This window comes from Dipodomys ordii, unplaced genomic scaffold (genome assembly GCF_000151885.1).
Source record: "Dipodomys ordii isolate 6190 unplaced genomic scaffold, Dord_2.0 Scaffold8, whole genome shotgun sequence".
NCBI lineage: Eukaryota > Metazoa > Chordata > Mammalia > Rodentia > Heteromyidae > Dipodomys > Dipodomys ordii.
The window spans coordinates 25,395,555-25,415,315 of NW_012267224.1; the positions used below are offsets into that span (position 1 = coordinate 25,395,555).

Sequence of the window (19,761 nt, forward strand, 5' to 3'; positions counted from 1 at the left end):
TATAGAACTCTTTTTTTTTACTATGAGTATGTATAATTTTTGGTACTGAAAATGTAATATATTTAATTTTTAAAATTTAGTAAGCTAATTCCCTGCATACTACTTACCAAAGGCTCCTCAGCACATACTTCAGGTTGCATTTGCCCTGTTTTCCTTGCCAGTATTTATTTGCCTTTGATTTCGGTTACTTTGCCTTTCTTTGGAGGTTTCCTGGCCAAGAGGTCAAGTTGCTGAGATCCTGCTTCCCCAGTCCATAGGGGCAGCAGAGAGAATGACAAACTGTGAATGTGGCAGGCACTATATAAATTGTGAAGTGCATTACACAGCCAAAAGCCTTTTGTGAACAGGCAGCACAATGGCTCCAAAGGCAACAGGAGGCAGTGAAAATAATTGTTATATGACCAGATGCTGACAAAGAATGCCTCCATGGGGGAAAATCATAGGGTCTGAAACAAACTTCTTATTTCCTTCAGTTTTAAAAAAAAGTGGTAACCTTTGAAAACAATGCAGCCAACTTTATTAAAAATAGAATCTGAGCTGGGACAAGCTCCAACAAGCAGGCTATAATGTTAGCTTTTCAAAGCACCTTGGAAAGTGATTCTGAGACTACCAAGAGTATTAGTGACACATCAAATACACAACAACAACAACGACTCAAAAAGAATGAATCACATATAATGATATAGAAAGCAATTTCTTTTCAAGACAATTCAAAAAAAAAAAAGAAAGAAAGAACTTACAAAGGACACAAGCTAGAATTTCTTCCTTGAAGAACATATAGAGAAAGAATCTAGAAATGGGTACCAGTGGCTCACCTGTAATCCTAGCTATTCAGGAAGCTGAGATCTGAGGATCATGGTTCAAAGCCAGCCCGGCAGAAAAGTCTGTGAGACTCTTATCTCCAATTAACCACCAGAAAACCAGAAGTAGCACTGTGGTTCAAGTGGTAGAGTGCTAGCCTTGAGCTGAAGAGCTGAGAGACAGCGCCCAGGCCCAGCATTCAAGTCCCATGATTAACAACAACAAAAGAAAAAGAATCTTGCCAAGGTTGAGGAAATAACTGAAACAATGACACTGACAGTGTCTGACGAGGTCCCCAGAGGTGGAGACCAACTTGCCCCAAATCTCACTATAGCCACCCATATGTCTCTGCATCCTAAGGCACAGCCTCTCTTTCAAATTTGAACAGAGTCCCGAGGGCACACTAGAAAGGACAAAGATACCATGTAATGATTACAATCCACATACACAGAGAATTAAGCCATTAGTTATAAAGCATGAATAAAATAGATAAAATAGATGTGCAGCTACTAAAACATCATTTTTAGGCCTAGATTCCAAAGGCTGCTTAACCAATTAAATTTTCAAAATTCAATAGTATATAACAGCTAGGAATCAGTGGCTCATGCCATTGGAAGGCTGATAAAAGGAGTATCACAGTTCAAGGCTAGTCCAGGAAGAAAAGTTCACAAAACACCCTTCTCAATCTATAAGCTGGGTGCAGTGGTATACACCTGTCATCCTAGCTAACTGAAAGGCAGAGACAGGAAGGAGCATCATTCTAAGCCAGACTCAGGGGAGAAAATAAGTCCACAAGACTCCATATCAACGGAATGTGTCATTTCAGTTATGGTGGGAAGCCTAAAATAAGCAGATCACAGGCCAGTTATATGACTAGGCAGGAAGCGAGACCCTATCTCTCAAAAATAATGAGGACTGGGTCAGAAGCAGAGTGCCTGCCTACAAGGCCCTGAGTTTAAACCCTAGTACCACAAGCGAAAAAACACCTACATAAAGCACTAGTTTTCTTCATCCTTTAGTCTAGAATTCTAGACTTCTGATGCCAGACTCATTCCAAAATAACCTTGTGAAGAAAGTAAAATAAAAAGGAAATGATTCAATTCAGCCCAAGGTCTGTGGTTGAGTCAGGAGCCACCTGCTACAGTTCCAGGATGTTTAAGGGAAAATTGAATGTAATTAATAATAATGATACTGACTCACAAGTAGCATTTACTATGTCCAGTCACTTTTCTGTATTATTTCCTCAGTTTAAGTCCCTCAATAATCCTCTAAGATGGATACCATTATTTTCCATATGTTAAAATAAGCTGATGCCGGTGGCTCACACCTGTAATCCTAGCTACTAAAGAGGCTGAGATCTGAGGATCATGGTTCAAAGTCACCCTGGGCAGGAAAGTCTGTGAGACTCTTATCTCCAATAAACCACCAGAAACCTGGAAGTAGAGCTATAGTTCAAGTGGTAGAGCGTTAGCCTTGAGTTGAAGAGCTGAGGGACAGCATCCAGGCCCAGAATTCAAGTCCCACAACCAACAAAGAAAAAACATATATATATAAAAATAATAAAAAGTAAGAGTTTAGCCAGGCACTGGTGGCTCATACCTAGAATCCTAGCTATTTAGATGGCTGAGGATCTAAGGATCACAAGTTCAAAGCTAGCCCAGACAGGAAAGTCTATGAGACTCTTATTTCTGGTTAACCACCAAAAAGCCACATATGGAACTGTGGCTTAAGTGATAGAGAACCAGCCTTAAGTGAAAAAGCTAAGAGACAGTACCCAGGCCCTGAGTACTGACTCAAAAAAAAATAAAATAAGACAGACAAAACTGAGTGCCCGTAGCTCATGCCTGCAATCCTAACTACTCAGGAGGTAGAGATCTTAGGATCAAAGTTCAAAGCCAACTCAGACAGACAAAACTTTGAGACTCTTATCTTAATAAACAAGAAAAAGCAGGAAGTAGAGGTGTGGCTCAACAGCTATGAGGGAAAAAGCCAAGACCTGAGTTCAATCCCCAGGATTGGTAGAGAAAAAGAGAGAGAGAGAGAGAGAGAGAGAGAGATGGTATCCTCTTCATGGAATTCCTGTGAGGAATCAAAGGAGTAAAATATGCAGAAAATCCTTCGAAAAGGGACTGGGCACAGGAATTGCTACGTCTTAGTCATTCTAGTCTCACTGGCCTTCATTTTCCTTGGCCAACCTAGCACCCTGGCAGGAGGCTCCTGACTCATCCTGAGCCCATCATTTCCTTTTTTCTTCACTTTCTCTATAAAAAGAAAAGATTCTCATAATTGTTTCAAAGGCTGGGAGTCTTTAGCCAAATAAGAAAAGAATGTTGTCTAAAAAGACAGAGAGAGAGAGAGAGAGAGAGCAAAAAAAGAATTCTAAGGAGTAAGCTGGTTCACATGTAATCATGGATTAAGAAGCAATCTTACTTCCCTAATTTCTAAATTCTTATAAATCATCTCAATTCCCGCAAGGATAATTACTATATATATATATATATATATATATATATATATATATATATATAAATAAAACAATGGGATGCAGATAGAAGGGCAAAGTACTAGAATTATGCAGAATAAAATGTCATTATACCCATAGAGCTCATCTCTCCATGCTGGGGTCAGTGGGAACAGGGAGTGAAGGACAGAATTGGCGGGAATTTTATAGAGGGAAATGTATTTTGGGGATCCAGTGAAAGCTACAGAATATCCACCAAGCCTTTAGAAGATACAAATGCAGACAGTGATGCTGAAACTCCTGACTGGGACATATGTGGGCCAATGTTCCCTCCTCAGAGCTGCCCTGGTCTGGGCATCCTCCCTCTCCCTCTGGCTGCCTCCTCCTCACCAAGTGGCCAATGTCACTTCCTCCCTGACCCTTCCCTTCACAGCATCCTGTCTGTCTGTTCCTTCACAGCACTTACCACATTTTGTAATAGCATAACTGCTTATGATTATTTAACACAGGTCTTCCAACTAAGAATACAGGTTTGCAAATGACAGCCTATAGGCTGAATGTGACCCATCAACAACTTCTATAAATAAAGTTTTATTGGATCACAGCCATGATCACTTATCTTCTCGCTGCAACTTCTTTTGCAACACAATGACAGCTGTGTCATAATGACAAGAAACATGATGGCCCACAAAGCCTAAAATATTCAGTCCTTTATAGAAAAACTGGCCAGCTCTTCCCTAGACCTGAAGCCTTACATAAGGGATGATAATGCCTGATTGACTTGCCGCTACTAAGTAGTGTGTGATATGGAAAAGGCTCTGAGGTAGATTTGCTCCAGGAGAAGGGTGAGCAGTTTTGCCACTTATTATTTAGAGACCTTCACATCTATGTGTTTATTGATCCTACCCATTAACCCAGAGCAGATAACTCTCAATCTCATGGGAAAATGGAAAGTAGCCAGGCTTACTCAGGCAGAGGCAGATCATCTGATCCCAGAATCTTAGTTCCTGACCACAAGTCAGGAGAGAGGGTCTTTCATTCAAGTTGAAGAATGCCTTTGCTGCAAAGGTACAGACTGGGCAGAAAGCCAGAACTATTCATGAACATGCCAACTTTGGCCAGTGGCTATCACATGTCATCCCACCACCAAGCACATCTCAAGTGGCTATGGATGACCATCCTGTTGGCTTGGCAAACAGTTCACCACAAAGTCCTATCCCACTGAGCAACATGCAATTACCTCACACTCTGCCCAATTCATCAGTGACAGTGATAATATATCCACTCCACAGGTGAGAGAACGGGAACCAATGGAAGTTAAATAACTTGCTATGGTCAAGCAAACAGAAGGCAGAGGTCAGCGGTCATTACAAACCTAAACCCTGGTTAAGTATCCATCCTCTTCAGACTTTAACAGGACTCCACCACACAGAAGAAGGCAAACAGAATGTCATCGTGCACCATGACGTCATGTGTTTCCTTTCCTGATATTCCATGATACTGGATGGGGCAGGGGAGGATTACTCAGGAAAAATAAGTAAATAAAAAATCAACTTAATTTTATACAGAAGCCAAAACACAACTACTGAAGTAGATACCTGGGATACTTGACTGCATACTGGTACAAAATCATTATAGGAAGGAACAGTGAAGATTTGCTCCACCTCTGGCTGGCAAAACTATGACCCACACACTGAGAGACAACACAAAGAAGTCCTCACACAGAGGTACCCACCAACTCAAGACTGGGCCCAAGGCTATTTTCTAGCAGAACAAGAAGAAGGAAGAAATAGTCACCGGTAGTCACTAAACTCACTACAAAGGCCCCAGGGTGTCTCTGGGATGAGGATGTTCCTCACACTCCTACTTTAATGGGGCTCCTCACATCACTTTCCAGAACAGCTGTCTCAGAAGTGGGAATAGGAGCTAGACACAGCCCCAGGTTAGAGGTCAATTCTACAATTCATTACAGTGAGATGGCAGCCCCCCCTCCCCCCAACCTGCCATACCACATCCAAGCTCAGGATCTTCATCAGGGAAAAGCATGACACGCTAAGAAGATTGCAATTCAAAGACAGCCTGGGCAGAAGAGCCCATGAGACTGCATGCATCTCAATAGAGGAAAGATGGGCACGGTGGCATATACCTGTTATCTAATAACTGAGAAGCATAAAATATGCAATTGCCACTCATGACATACCCAAAGAGGAGCAAGATCTTATGTTAAAAGTAACAGTAACAGCCAGGCACCAGTAGCTCATACCTGTAATCCTAGCTCCTCAGGAGGCTGAGCTCTGAGGATTCAGGTTCAAAGCCAATCAGGGAAGGAAAGTCCGAGAGACTCTTATTTCCAATTCACCACCAGAAAACTGGAAGTGGAGTTGTGGCTCAAAGTGGTGGAGCTCTAGCCTTGAGCAAAAGAGCCCAAGGACAGCACCCAGGCCCTGAATTCAAGCCCCACAAATGGGGAAAAATTGAGGTGTATGTTTTATTTATCTCTCCATTTTGCTAATGATTCTTTTTTATTGTACTTTACAAAAATATTGGCCTGAGGCAGATTGAAAATAAAAATAAAGTGAGTCTTTCCTTGCATACTTAGAAAATAATTGCCAAAAACAACACATTAAATGAGATTGAGTATATTCTCCTAAACATGGGAATGGCTATTCAAGCTCACATCTAACATGAAAATACACGGAGACACCATTCTAGCTGGGTGCTGGTGGCTCATGCCTATAATCCTAGCTGCTCAGGAGGCTAAGAACTGAGGATCCAGCCATCCCAGGAAGAAGTCTGTAAGACTCATATCCAATTAACCACCAAAACCTCAGAAAGCAGGTCTGTGGATAGAGTGCCATCCTTGGGTGATAAAGCCCAGGCCCTGAGTTCAAGTCCTAGTACCATCTCACACACACACACACACACACACACACACACACACACACACACTCCAGTTTATCCCCCTGGCAAAGATCAAGAAGTTTGTGGATGGCATACTGCTTTGGCAAGGTTATAGGCAACACGGGTCGCACATAACACTGATGATGAGCACTTTGGCAAAATCGCTCCAAGTTATAAACACAAACCCATTTCTCAGAAGTCACTTGACAGACTCTCACAAGTACAACAGGACAGCCCAGCAGAGCTGTTCCCCTGCAGCCCTATTTGTAAAAAACAAAAATCTGGAAAACTACCTCACATTCTGGTAGTCAGCAGGAACCATGCTAAGTGAATTCAATACAGTGAAGCAACCGCACATCCGGCATCAAAAACCAGAACGACTGTGGGGCACCAATGGCTTAGGCCTGTAACCCTGCCAAGCCAGGCAGGAAATCTCAGTTACAAAACAAAATAAATAAACAGAAGTGAAGCTGTGGCTCAAGTAGTAGAGCACAGCTTGGGTGAGAAATCTCAGAGATAATGCCCAGGTGGCCCTGAGTTCAAGCCCCAGTACTGGCACAAAGATAAAATAAAAATAAAAAGCTGGAGTGAGGATGCTCTTTACACACTCACCATCAAGATACAAAAAGCAAGAGGCAGTTCAGGACAGATCTGTATATATCGTAATATACTTATATGTATATCATATGTGCTATTGTATATATGCCATATGTATATATATATATATATATCATATGTGCTATTTTTAAAAGCCAATGGGAAAAGATAAACACATTTGCTTGTATGAACATAAGAAACATCTAAATAGAAGCATAAGAAATTGTAAATACTGATAAATGTCAAGGAAGGAACTCAATGATGGGACTTTTTTCAAACATATACCCTTTTGCAAATTTTGGAATTTGTGACCTGTGCCTACCAATTACCTATTCAAAACTTTATTTAAAAACTTTTAAGACCTGAGCTATGGGGCTCAAGCACCAGCCTTGAATAAAAAAGCCAAGTGAGAGTGCAAGGCACTGAGTTCAAGTTCTAGTACCAGCATATACACCAAAAAAGTTACATCTGTCATCAGGATCTGATAGTGAAGTAAGGAGGTCAGATCTGGCCAGCCCCAGATTGGCACATGGTGGATTGTATGGTCTGGCATTCTGTCTTCATGCTGGGGGAAGGAAATTACCCCCCTCCCCAGACTCCTAGGTGATGGGAATGGCCAGATCCCTGGAGGCGGGGGCAGGCACTGTACTGACCCTATTAGGACCAGACCAGCACAGGAATCATCACACTGTGACACGTGTGTCTCTGTGGTCAAGTCCTGTATCCCGTCTCTTGGCTCATCTCTGGTCATCATGGTGTCCCAATTCAATCCTCCATTGGAGCTGAAATGATTTGTTGGTATTGTTTTTGTTCTTTCTTTCTCGCTAGCCTGTTTCCTAGCTGTGTTATATGTATTTGGGGGCTGTAACAACTAGCTGCCCGCAGCCTGCTAACTGTATAAAAAAGACTCCAATATTCCATCTTCCAAGATGTGACTTCTGGGATAATTCACCTTACAACAGAGGCTGAGGAATCTGGTTCAAAAACAGCCAGGACAGGAAGACCCATAAGATTCTTCCCTACAATTAACCACCAAAAAGCCAAAAAAGGAACTGTGGCTCTGGTGGTAGAACGCTAGCCCTGAGCAAAAAAGCTCAGGGATAGCACCAGGCTCTGAGTTGAAGCCCCAGGACTGGCACGCAAGTGCGCACACGCACGCACACACACACACACACACAAGCTATATCTCTTCACTCAATTATCAGTAATTATTTATTTTATCTGTGACATATATGTTATCCCATGCTGACAGCTGGGAAAGCAGCAATATAATAATCATAGCTCCCGCCCCGAAGTTGTTACCACTCAAACACGGTAGTTTCTTGACACTGAATGCTCATCAGAGTCAACTGTGGCCCTTAACACACACACACACACACACACACACACACATGCATAAAATCCACTCGAGGCTATCTGCACCTACATATTTTCAAGAACTATGAGACTGAGGTCCTTTGTAAGCTGCAGATCAAATAGTCTCCCATTGATTAAAAACCACTACATAGAGAATTTTAAAAACACATAGTCTATCAATCTATTTCTATTACTAGAAAATACCCAAATCTGAGTAACTTATACAGACAAGAGGTATAGTTAGCTTACAGGCTTAGAGCCTGAAACTACAAACAGTATGGTGCAGATCCTGGTGAAGACCTTGTGTGGGAAGGCAACTCAATGGCAGGAGCACTTGTGAGAAGGTAAGACCCTGTTCTCAGGTGGGAAGAGAGAGCAGGGGCTCTGCTCTATTCTTACAACTCTTTGATAAGCACTAGCTTGTCGGGATCCTATGTAAAACACATCAGTTCCTTTGGAGAGCATTCCCCCAAATGATCTAACAACCTCTTAGCAGACTCAAAGGCCTCACCATTTGTAAGTTGGGGGCCCAAGCCTCAATACACAGCCTCTTGCAGATCTTAGATCTACATTCTAGACTAATGAAGGCACATGGGCAAACGCAGGACCAAGAGCATTCACCACTGCCCTCTTTTCAGATATAGTATTTTGGAAACCATTGATTGTCTCTAAATCTGAGAATGAGTAAGGAAGCCGTGGCTAAGTCCAAGAATACAGCCATAGAGAAATCAGAAAGAATAACCTAGATTGCTGTGTCAGCATAATCCCAGAGAAATATAGTTGTAAAAAGCCACATTTTTATCCACACACTGTCATATCACTTACAGAATCATAAATAAAGACATGTACTGATGACACTCTATGAAGATGGTTTCTTTAGATTGGAGAGGTAAGTAGAGACAGGGTAGTGAGTAGTGTTTTTAAAGTTATTATGTCTGAAAAAGTATTTTTAAAAATTAACCCAAATATGACTAAATTTTAATATCCATTAAGTCTGAAAGGTAGTTACTTACACATATAACATACTACATTCTTTTATTTTTCTATACTCTGTGGGGTGTTGAGGTTTGGTGATATTTTTTTTCTTTTTTGTCAGTCCTTGGGCTTGAACTCAGAGCCTGGACACTGTCCCTGAGCTTCTTTTGTTCAAGGCTAGCACTCTACCACTTGGGCCACAACACCACTTCTAGCTTTTTCTGTTTATGTGGTAGTGAGGAATTGAACCCAGGGCTTCAAGCATGCTAGGCAAGCACTCTACCACTAAACCACATTCCCAACCCTTAAGTTGTTTGTTTGTTTGTTTTTAAGACTTCACCAGTGTTGTGATAAATAACCAGAGCTTAGAATTTCTATTCCAAAAGTAAAAAATAGTCAAAATCTAGCTACTTAATATCAAGAAATACATCTATAGAAAGGCAGCAATCCATAGCTCTAGCTCTTGACGTTAAATCATTACCCTAAATAACTTTACATTGATTTCAAAACTTCCACAAGGCAGCTAATTTCTATAAGCAATATTTTTTAAGAGGCCAAGGCTATTACCTGAGAAAAATCAGTATTTCTCAAAGCATGCTCCTCAAGTCTTCTAGGATACAGTGTAGAAGAAATGGGGAGAAGGAAGGACTATTTATTAAAAATGTATATTCCAGGGCCCCACCATAGACCTACTTAATCAAAATCTCTAAGAATTTTCGAGACTATTTTCATTGTTGTTACTGTTTGTTGTTTTGTTTGTGTGTGTGTGCCAATCCTGGAGAAAGAACTCAGGACCTGAGTGCTGTCCCTCAGCATTTTTTGCTCAAAGCTACCACTTGAGCCATAGTTTCACTTCTAGCGTTTTTTGAGTAATTAATTGGAGATAAGAGTCTCACAGATTTTCCTGCCCATGCTGGATTCGAACTACGATCCTTCAGATCTCAATCTCCTATGTAGCTAGTGTTACAGGTATGAACCACTAGCACCCAACTCAGAGTCTGAATTTTAATGAGGTAATATATATGTGGGCATCATTCTTTGGTACACTAAAGAACCACTGAATGAGTATACTGGGGCTTAAACTCAGGGCCTGGCCTGGATGTGAATCACAATCCTCCAGATCTCAACCTCCTGAACAGCTAGAATTACAAGTCTGAGCCACCTACCAGCTCCTGACAGGAGATGGTCATCTTGTCTTCATTCTTTAGATTTATTACTTTCTACCTTCTCTGCTTTGTTTAGTCTCCCTGACATTCTTTTTTTTTTCCTCGTTGTGGGCTTGAACGAGCTCTTCAGCTAGCACTCTACCACTTGAGCCACAGCCCCACTTCCGATTTTCTAGTGGTATATTGGATATAAGAGTCTCACGGACTTTCTTGCCCAGGCTGGCTTTGAACAGTGATCCTCAGATCTCAACCTCCTGAGTAGCTAGGATTACAGGCATAAGCCACCAGTGCCTGGCTCCCTGACATTCTTATTCATTGTTCCTATCCCTATTTTCAGACAAGACCAGCTGACTCCCAAGCCCTAGAAAACTGCTGCCCAGCCTCAGAGGTCAAAACAATCCAACACCAACCATGGAGCTTCACTAGTAAACAGGAAAAGGCAAATTTAAACCACAAGGGGCTGGGAGATCTCGCTGGAGATGTACATCACTGATAGAGTAGTTGCTAAGCATGCACAAGGATCCAGGGCTCAATTCACTAGCACTACCAAAAACAGAAAATTTAATGAATGAATAAACTACAAAGATGCAATTTCACACCCATCAGATTGGCAAAATGCCATGTCTAGCAATATCAAGTGTCTGTAAGCATGTGGAACAACTGGATTCCTCCCCCACCCAGTGCTGCTGGCTAGATGACAAATTGGTACAGCTGCTTTGGAGAGCATCTGGAGACATATGAAGGTAGAAGATGCCCATTTCCTTTGACCTAGAATCTCTCTTCCAGATGTATGCCATCGAGAAACTGTAGACATTTACAGGAAGGCAAGTTCACAAGTGTTCGTAGTACTAAAACACTAAAACAGCACAGATGGGAAAACAGTATGCCTACGGGATCATCAACAATAAAATGCTGTACATTGTCGCACATGCATTTGAAGGAATATTACATAGTAGTTAAAATTAACTAGAATTATGTCTATCTTAATGGATAATTCTCCAAATCATAACTTAAGCAATATTAGCAAACTGAGAGGATCAGCTTGGTGTTACACAGCATGTTTAAAACACAAAGAGATAATATTTTATAGAGTTTATGAATGAACACACATATGATAACCATATAAAAACGTGATAAAATACCAAATTCAAACTAGTAGCCATTCTGTCTGGGAAGGAGGGTGCTGAGATACAGAAGGATTCCCAAGAGGTTTAAGTATGTTTGTAATGTTTTGTTTCTTCACTGGGTGGAGATATTGAGTGTTCATTCTGCTACTATACCTACTTTTCTTTTCTTTTTTCTTTTTTTTTTGCCAGTCCTGGGGCTTGAACTCAGGGCCGGGGCACTGATCCTGAGCTTGTTTTTGCTCAAGGCTAGCACTCTACCACTTGAGCCACAGCACCATTTCCGGCTTTTTCTGTTTATGTGGTACTAAGAAATGGAACCCAGGCTTCATGCATGCTAAGCAAGCACTCTACCACTAAGCCACATTCCCAGCCTTATACCTACTTTTCTAGATGCCTAAAATTCATTCCCACCCAGCAAAAGAATCCCACATCTGAGATACTTTAACCCATTTGTGGTTCTCAAAGTGGCCTCAAAACTCCTAATCAGCAAAGAATTGGGAACAAATAGCCCTCCCCACCCCATCCCCCACTCCACCCCACTCCCCTACCCATCATCTCACCCTTAGATCTTAAACCAACCCATCACAAATAATGATGCTTAGAACTGTGATAAAATTCCATATTGGAATTTACAATGGTTCCCAAGCTCTAGCTCATAATCTCAGGACAGAAAGAGTCCCCAAGTCCTTTGTGCCAGTGTTAGACAGATACAGAGTTTGTCTAAAGGAAGGTTTTCCTTGATCACTTCTGAGTGGCCTTTTCTCTCAAAAGACCAAATCTTAGACTAGCATTTGGCTTCACCAAAATGGAAGATTCACTAAAACTAGATGTATTAATTTATTCAGACTAGAAAAGCTAATTATATCAAAAGACATCTCACAATTCTATTCTTTTTTTTCTTTTTTGTCAGTAATGGGGCTTGAACTCAGGGCCTGGGCATTGTTCCTCAGCTCTTCAGCTCAAGTCTAGTGCTCTACCACTTGAGCCACAGCACCACTTCTGGGTTTCTAGTGGTTTATTGGAGATAAGAGACCCATTGCAACAATGATACCCACTAGACACTATAGTGGAAATGAACTTTGCAACTTCGGGGCAGGGAAGGGGGGCAGGAAGGAGTGGGGGGGGGAGGGATAGTGGGAGCACAACAAAGGAGGGGGTAACAATGCTTGACAAGAAATGTATGAATTACCTTACTCATGTAACTATAACCCCTCTGGACAGCATCTTTACAATTAATTTAGATTTAAAAAAAAAAGAGTCTCGGGTCTGGAAGGTGGCTCAGTGGTAGAGCGCTTGCCTTGCATGCCTGAGGTCCTGGGTTCAATTCCTCAGCACCACATAAGCAAAAAGAAAAAAAGCCAGAAGTGGCACTATGGCTCAAGTGGTAGAGCGCTAGCCTTGAACTGAAGAGCTGAGGGACAGCGCCCAGGCCGAGTTCAGGCCCCATGACTGGACCCAAAAAAAAAAAGTCTCACAGACTTTTCTGCCTGGGCTGGCTTTGAACTTCAATCCTCAGATCTCAGCCTCCTGAGTAGCTAGGATTACAGGTGTAGTCACTGGCACCCAGTTACAACTCTATTCTTACAACTCTAAGTTGCTTTGAGCTGGCTTTATGTGGAGGCTAGAGGTCAAATCACCAAAAGATAACTTTTTGATATTTCTGAGTTTAATACATCATAAAACCTCAATTACTGACAACTGCTAGAAAGACGAGGTGAGCCAGGAGAAGGAAAGGTTGGGAAGGGAACACAGGAAATCAGAGCAAGGAAAAACTCTCTTAATTGTGAAGATAATCAAATTCCAAGTTTGCTATCAATTACAACCTAAACATACAAAATTCTCTACTAGTGAAAAAAGTATATAGGTTTGTTATATGGGTGAACTGGACTACAAAATTGATACCCATAAAGGTATCATGATCTTTCACTCTAGCTAAATATTGGCATTCAACTTTGTCTTCCCTTAAGATTCCAAGAGAAACACAGAAAAATCTGCAGATTTAATTGTCAGGTCTTGACCTAACATAAACTCCAGAATATTAGAACTGTGGAGCCAGAACAGAATTTTTCCCCCTTTTAAACATTAATCTATCTCATTCAAGCTGCATTTTTTAAAACCCAACCACTATCAGAGTAAATCCTCTCACATAATTGTAACCATTCTTAGCTGAAAGACTAAACTTCCAGTTATGTTATCTTTTAAGAATGACAGAAAGTATAAAACAAAAGGCAAGCTTTCTCACATCATGAAATGGACTTTTTTTTTAATTAAAAAAAATTCCAGGGGCTGGGAAGGTGTCTCAGTGGTAGAGCGCTTGCCTTGCTTGCCTGAGGCCCTGGGTTCGATTCCTTAGCACCACATAAGCAAAAAGAAAAAACCGGAAGTGGCGCTGTGGCTCAAGTGGTAGAGTGCTAGCCCTGAGCTGAAGAGCTGAGGGACAGCTCCCAGGCCCAGAGTTCAGGCCCCACGACCGGACCCCCCCTAAAAAAAAAAATTCCAGCCAGGTTCTGGTGGCTCACACCTATAATTCTAGCTATTCAAGAGATTAAGATCTGAGGATGGCTATTTGAAGCCAGCCCAGGCAGGAAAGTCCATGAGACTCTAATCAAAAAGCCAGAAGTGGCACTGTGGCTCAAATAGTAGAGCACCAGCCTTGAGCAAAAAAGCAAATATACAGTGCATAGGCTCTAAATACAAACCCCAGTACCAGCACACACAAAAAATAATCCCAATCATTCTCAAAGTACCAAATTACCTGCCCTGGGTAAACAGTTGATTCACTAAGATAAAACTATGTTTATACTTAAAAAAAAAACTTCACTTTTGTTGCCAAATTTTACTCTCCCCTCTATTTGAATATAACTTCATTTCTTGAAGAGAATTCCAACCCAGCAGTTAAGCTGGAATATTATCCTGGAATTGTTTCATGATACTAAAATGCTAACATGTGATGAATTCTACACTGCTTTAAACAAGGAGTTAGGGAGTTAGGAGGTTTCTAACCAATTAAGAGATGTAGTATTTTATAAAGACTTTGTGTGGGGCAGGGGAGGGGGGTTTCAGTACTGGAGCTTGAACACAAGGCCTCATATTCTTGCTTGTGTTTTTCCATCCAAGGCCACCACTCTACCACTTAAGCTCCACCTCCACTTCTGACTTTTTGATGGTTTATTGGAGATAAGAGTCTCATAGATTTGTCTGCCTGCGCTAGCTTTGAACTATGATCCTCAGATCTCAGCTTCCTGAGAAGCTACAGGTATGAGACATTATAAAGACTTTATCTCAGATATACTAGTCATTAACACATAACTCCCTATCTCAGCCTCTCAAGTAACTAGTATTACAAGAGTAAAACACAGGGCTGGGAAGGTGGCTCAGTGGTAGAGAGCTTGTCTTGCATGCTTGAGGCCCTGGGTTCGATTCCTCAGCACCACATAAGCAGAAGAAAAAAAAGCCGGAAATGGCGCTGTGGCTCAAGTGGTAGAGCGCTAGCCTTGAGCTGAAGAGCTGAGGGACAGCGCCCAGGCCCAGAGTTCAGGCCCCACGACCGGACCCCCAAAAAAAAAAAAAGCAACATGTCTATGGGGCTGGGAAGGTGGCTCAGTGGTAGAGCACTTGCCTTGCATGCCTGAGGCCCTGGGTTCGATTCCTCAGCACCATGTAAGCAAAAAGAAAAAAGCCGGAAGTGGTGCGGTGGCTCAAGTGGTATAGCACTAGCCTTGAGTTGAAGAGCTGAGGAATAGCACCCAGGCCCAGAGTTCAGGCCCCACGACCGGACCAAAAAAAAAAAAGAGTAAAACACACACACAGACACACCTTACAAGATGAGAAAAACTCAAATCCCCAGGAATATAACTTTCCCAAAGCCACCATGAGATTCATGTTTAACTAAAAAGAATCCCAGTGGTACAGATTCCAATTCTAACTCACATGGACTATCATCTGGTCCTCATCTGAAATAAAAGGCACAAATAGAACGTGTCTCAATATGAAAGAAAGCCCTGTTGCACTCCTGAATCTCCCCCCAGCGCTGCAACTGAGACTTGCTTCACCTGAATCAGTATTGCAATGGCTTCATCTTTACAATTTGTGTCTACAAGATGAGGACTGGCCGAGCAGGGAGTGCCCTCATTCATAGGAAGCCCTTGTGTGCAGTATGTACCTACATGAAGCCTAGCATCACCTCAACAGCTATTTATATGTGTAAAACTTGCCATTTATTGTTGTTGTTGTTGTTGTTTTTGTTCTTTGTAGTGCTAAGTATTAAGTCCCAGGTCTCACAGAAGATAGGCAAGCACTACCATTAAGCTCCCCAGCCACCAAAACTTGTAACTTGTCATGTCTTTGATACATAGCATTTCCTCCAGCATATATCTTTTCCTTCTTTTGGCAGTAGTGGCAGTGGAACTAGAGCCTCATATTTGCTAGGCAGGCAGGCATTCTGCTGAACCATCCCAAAGGATCTTGCTTTTGGCCCAGGCGTGGACCTCCATCCACCTATATTAGGCTTCTAGTCATACCTGGGATGACATGCCACTATTCATCCAGCTTTTTCTATTGAGATCAAGTCTTACAGACTTCTCTGCCTGGGCTAGCTAGGAACCTTTTTTTTTTTTTTTTTTTTGGCAGTCTTAGGGCTTGAACTCAGGGCCTGGGCACTGTCCCTGAGCTTTTTTGCTCAAGGTTAGCATTCTACCACTTTGAGCCACAGCACCACTTCTGGTTTTCTAGCAGTTAATTGGAGATCACAGTTTTATGCCCAGGCTGGCTTTGAACTTCTATCCTCAGATTGCAGCCTCCTGAGTAGCTAGTTAAGGCGTGAACCACCAGCACCCAGCTAGCCTAGAACCTTTAGCCTCCCAAGTAGTTGGTATTACAGGAGTAAAACCACTGGCACCCAGCTCAAAATACATCTTATAGCTCTATTAATGAATGAAATGAACATAAAATGATTTTGTTTGCTTTGGGAACAAATCACATTTGGTATCTCTTAAACGCTTCCAAGCTTCCTGTTTAGAAAAGAAGTCCTCAATCCAAAGCAGAAAATTATAAAACAAACAGACCAAAAAATACCTTTTTTGTCTGTGCCTTAATAATTCACACATTGGACATTAAATCCATTGGTCTGGACACAAATCAGAGGATTATCAACAGGGGACATTCCCTCATGCTTGGTAGCAGCTAGAGCATTTTCAAAATTACAACACACCAGCCAAACAAGCTTTACTATCTTTGAACCGTCCAGACATTGCCATGTGGCCAAGCTCACTTGCCCTAAGCAAGTTAATCAAGAATTACTACAGCAAAGAACTCACCCAGTACAAGTAAATGAGAGCCAGCATTAAACTTCCAAAGGACAATAAAACTTCAGTGGTGTGAGAGGCAAGATGAGGGATGAAAACATGTTCCATGTCCCCTATAGCTAAAAATGGCATAAGAAATAAGGAGAAGAGACATGGTATTTAGCCGTCAATCACAGGAAAGATTTGCTACAAGTTTTATTCTGCTTTGCTGGAGGAGAGACTGCTTTTCAGTGCTGGGTCTGTGGTAGGGCAGCAGGACAGTATCTTTCAAGACCCTGAGTTCCATCCTCAGCATCATCCCAAGACAAAACAATCCCCACTTAACTTGTTTTCATTACACCTATTCAAACCAGCAAGGAGCAAATGGAATTGGCAAAAGTCAAGAACCCTGGAGAAAAGCCCAGCCTCCTCCCCTGCAAAAAAAAAAAAAAAACATACCTGGAAACAATTCATGATCCAATGAAGACTCTAACAGAGAGATGCAGGGAACATGTATATCTGCCTAGGTGAATTCTGTAGGCTCCTCATCACCAGCCTTCTCCTCTGGGAAATGAGTCTGGGAGAGGCAGAGGTGACCTGCACAGCCTTTTATAAGGGGCGGGGTTCAGGATTCCCATCCCAGTCATTGTATACTGCCACACAGCCTGGTTTGCCTAAGTCAAACATGTGGGTTGTTTATCTATCAGGTTGGAGAAGGCATCAACTCCATCCTCCTTTAAAAACTAGAAGGTGGCATCATTTGAAGAGAAGATACTGACAAAAACGGTCAGCAGTTGCTGTGCATTTTCTGTGTTGCACTAAGCCTAGAACCCCATGAAGTCACTTAATACAACTGTCTGGCAAGATAGCAAACGTTATCATCCCCTTTTTATAGATAAAGAAGGCAAGACAGACAGCAGCTTCTTCAAGGATACAAGGCTAATACATTTAAGAAGCAGGACCTGAAAGCTGGTCATGGTGGTATACACTTATAATCCAGGGCAGGCTGAGACAGAAAGATGTCCAATTCTAGGCCAGCCTAGACCTAGACTGAGAGATCTTGAGAACAAACCAACAAAAAGAAGCAGGACTTAAATGTAGAGTCTGGCTTTCAAGTAGTTGCTCAAGCCACTGTGTCCAAATAGGGAAATAAAACTATACTTAAGAATTATGAACCCCGCTTTACAGGGGTGACCATCTTTAACTCATTCGTACCTTTTGGGGTTGTCACAGGAAGCGGACACCATACTAGCCTGCTCCTCTCATGTCCGCCCAACAGCTTGTCTCCCCTGGTGGACTTTTCTGAAAAGTAGGTTTATGACATTCTTCCCAGGTATGCCAAGAAGTGCTAGCTGCACTGAGGGCAAGAGAGTCTAGGGCTGTCTTCTTGGGACATGTTAGCTCTCAATGGCTAGCCTGGTTCAATAGGAAGAGATGTCACCAGACACACAGACAGAAACACCAGCAGCAGCAGCAGGGACACAGCCTCAGGACCCTGTAGGCCTGAGACCACCCTAGGAAGCATGAAGCTAGCATTCCCAGCACCCCTTGGGAGCTGGTGGCAGCAGATAGACGCGAGGAAAGCATGGCCTTCTCACTGTGCCAGACAACATTAATGCCACTTGACAAGAAGCAGCAGAAAACCTTTCTCCAGGAGAAAGGAGAAGGGGGAAAAGGAGGAAATGGAAAGGTTCCAGGAGATGCCAATTTTAACCACAAATGCTGCGCAGTTTTCACTCTGAGAAGCCTCAAACGATCACTCTGCTGGCCGTGGCCTTGCCCAACCGTGTCCACCCAGCAACCTCTAGGTCCCCACGCACCCCTGAGGTAACACATGGCTCCTTAGCCATGTGTTGATCTTGCCAGAGAATGTGAAAGAGAAGACTGAAAAAGCTGTTTGGGGGGAGAAGGGCACCAGGATCACCTTACCCCCAAGGCTTCTTCATTTCATTTCAGGGGTTTATCAGCTTTTGAGGGGTTTCCCCACACTAGCAAGGAAAGAGCATGCCTTCCACCTCAGCAAACACGAGGGTGTTCTGGAGCGTGGAGGCAAAGCCTCCATCCTCATGTCCTGGACAGGGCACCACGCCTGACCCCAAACTGAGCTCCTCAAGGCACTGACAAGAGAGGGTACCAACGGGGAGCACCCTGGGGACCCAAAGGCGGGGGGCCGCGCCTGCAGAAACTGGAAAGGAGCGGGAAGAAAGCAACGGGGGAGAGACCCGACTTAAAGTCACCACGGGGTCGCGGCCCAGTGATGTCCTGGCTGTGGCCCCCTCGGGTGCGCCCACAGCCAGCCTCCCGGGACCTGCGAAGGTGGCTACCACAGAGCCTCCTTTACAAGTGGGGAGGCTGAGGGGTGCAGCCCACACGCCGTGCGGTCCCCCCCGCCGGGTGGAAGTTCACCCCTCCAGCCACACTTTTGCGCTTTTCTGTTTTCACAGCAGCTCTCTTACCTTTCACATTTCTCCAGATGCACTGATCACTATCGCCGAGTGAATGTTACATACAAATACAAGCTGAACTCAGGACGAGGCCGGGGCAGTCAGCAGCCCAGCAAAGGGTTTTTGACTGGGCCCCCCCACCCCAACTGCTGGCTCGCCCCCTGTCCCCCTCAGTCCCCCCCCCAGCCCTGGGGACATCCACACGCGAGGCCACCCCCCTCCCTCCCTCCCTCCTCCCCGCACACCCCCTCCAGCCGCTTCCACCGCAACCGGAGGGCGGGGGCAAGCCAGCGGGCCCTGGGATCCCGAGATCGACCTGCCGGCCGGGCTGGGGGGGTCCCCCGCAGGGACCGGGGAGGGGGGGGATCTCGGCCCCTCCCCCGACAGCCGGGGGGGGGGGTTGCAACCAGCCTGGCTGGCCCGGGGAGGGCCGGGAACTTGTGGCCGTGCGCCCCCCTCCCCGCGTCCGTCCACCGCGTGGGGCGGGAGCGCGGCTCGGTTTCCCTTTCTTCGCCCAGCCGGCGGCGGGCGCGACCCCCGCGGCGGCGGCCACTCACCATATTACAGATGGAGGCGATGTTTCGGACAGTCATTAGTCTAAAGGTGGCAGCGATCCCGCACCGCCATCTTTACCAGGGGAAAAGAGGACTG

General features: G+C 43.7%; 1 protein-coding gene across 3 annotated transcripts in view; it reads right to left on the reverse strand.

Annotated features, from left to right (window-relative positions):
* Positions 1-19,755, reverse strand: part of Usp46 (ubiquitin specific peptidase 46) — a 67,053-nt gene extending 47,298 nt beyond the window's left edge. For 2 of the 3 annotated variants that reach the window (XM_013009171.1, XM_013009173.1), the window contains exon 1: positions 19,668-19,755. In XM_013009171.1, the coding sequence (XP_012864625.1) occupies positions 19,668-19,703 (36 nt within the window). In that variant the 5' untranslated portion in view covers positions 19,704-19,755. Of the gene's footprint in view, positions 1-16,699; positions 16,734-19,667 lie in introns of those variants that run through there. The other variant, XM_013009172.1, reaches the window with a different exon arrangement.
* Between the last annotated feature and the right edge of the window lie 6 nt (positions 19,756-19,761).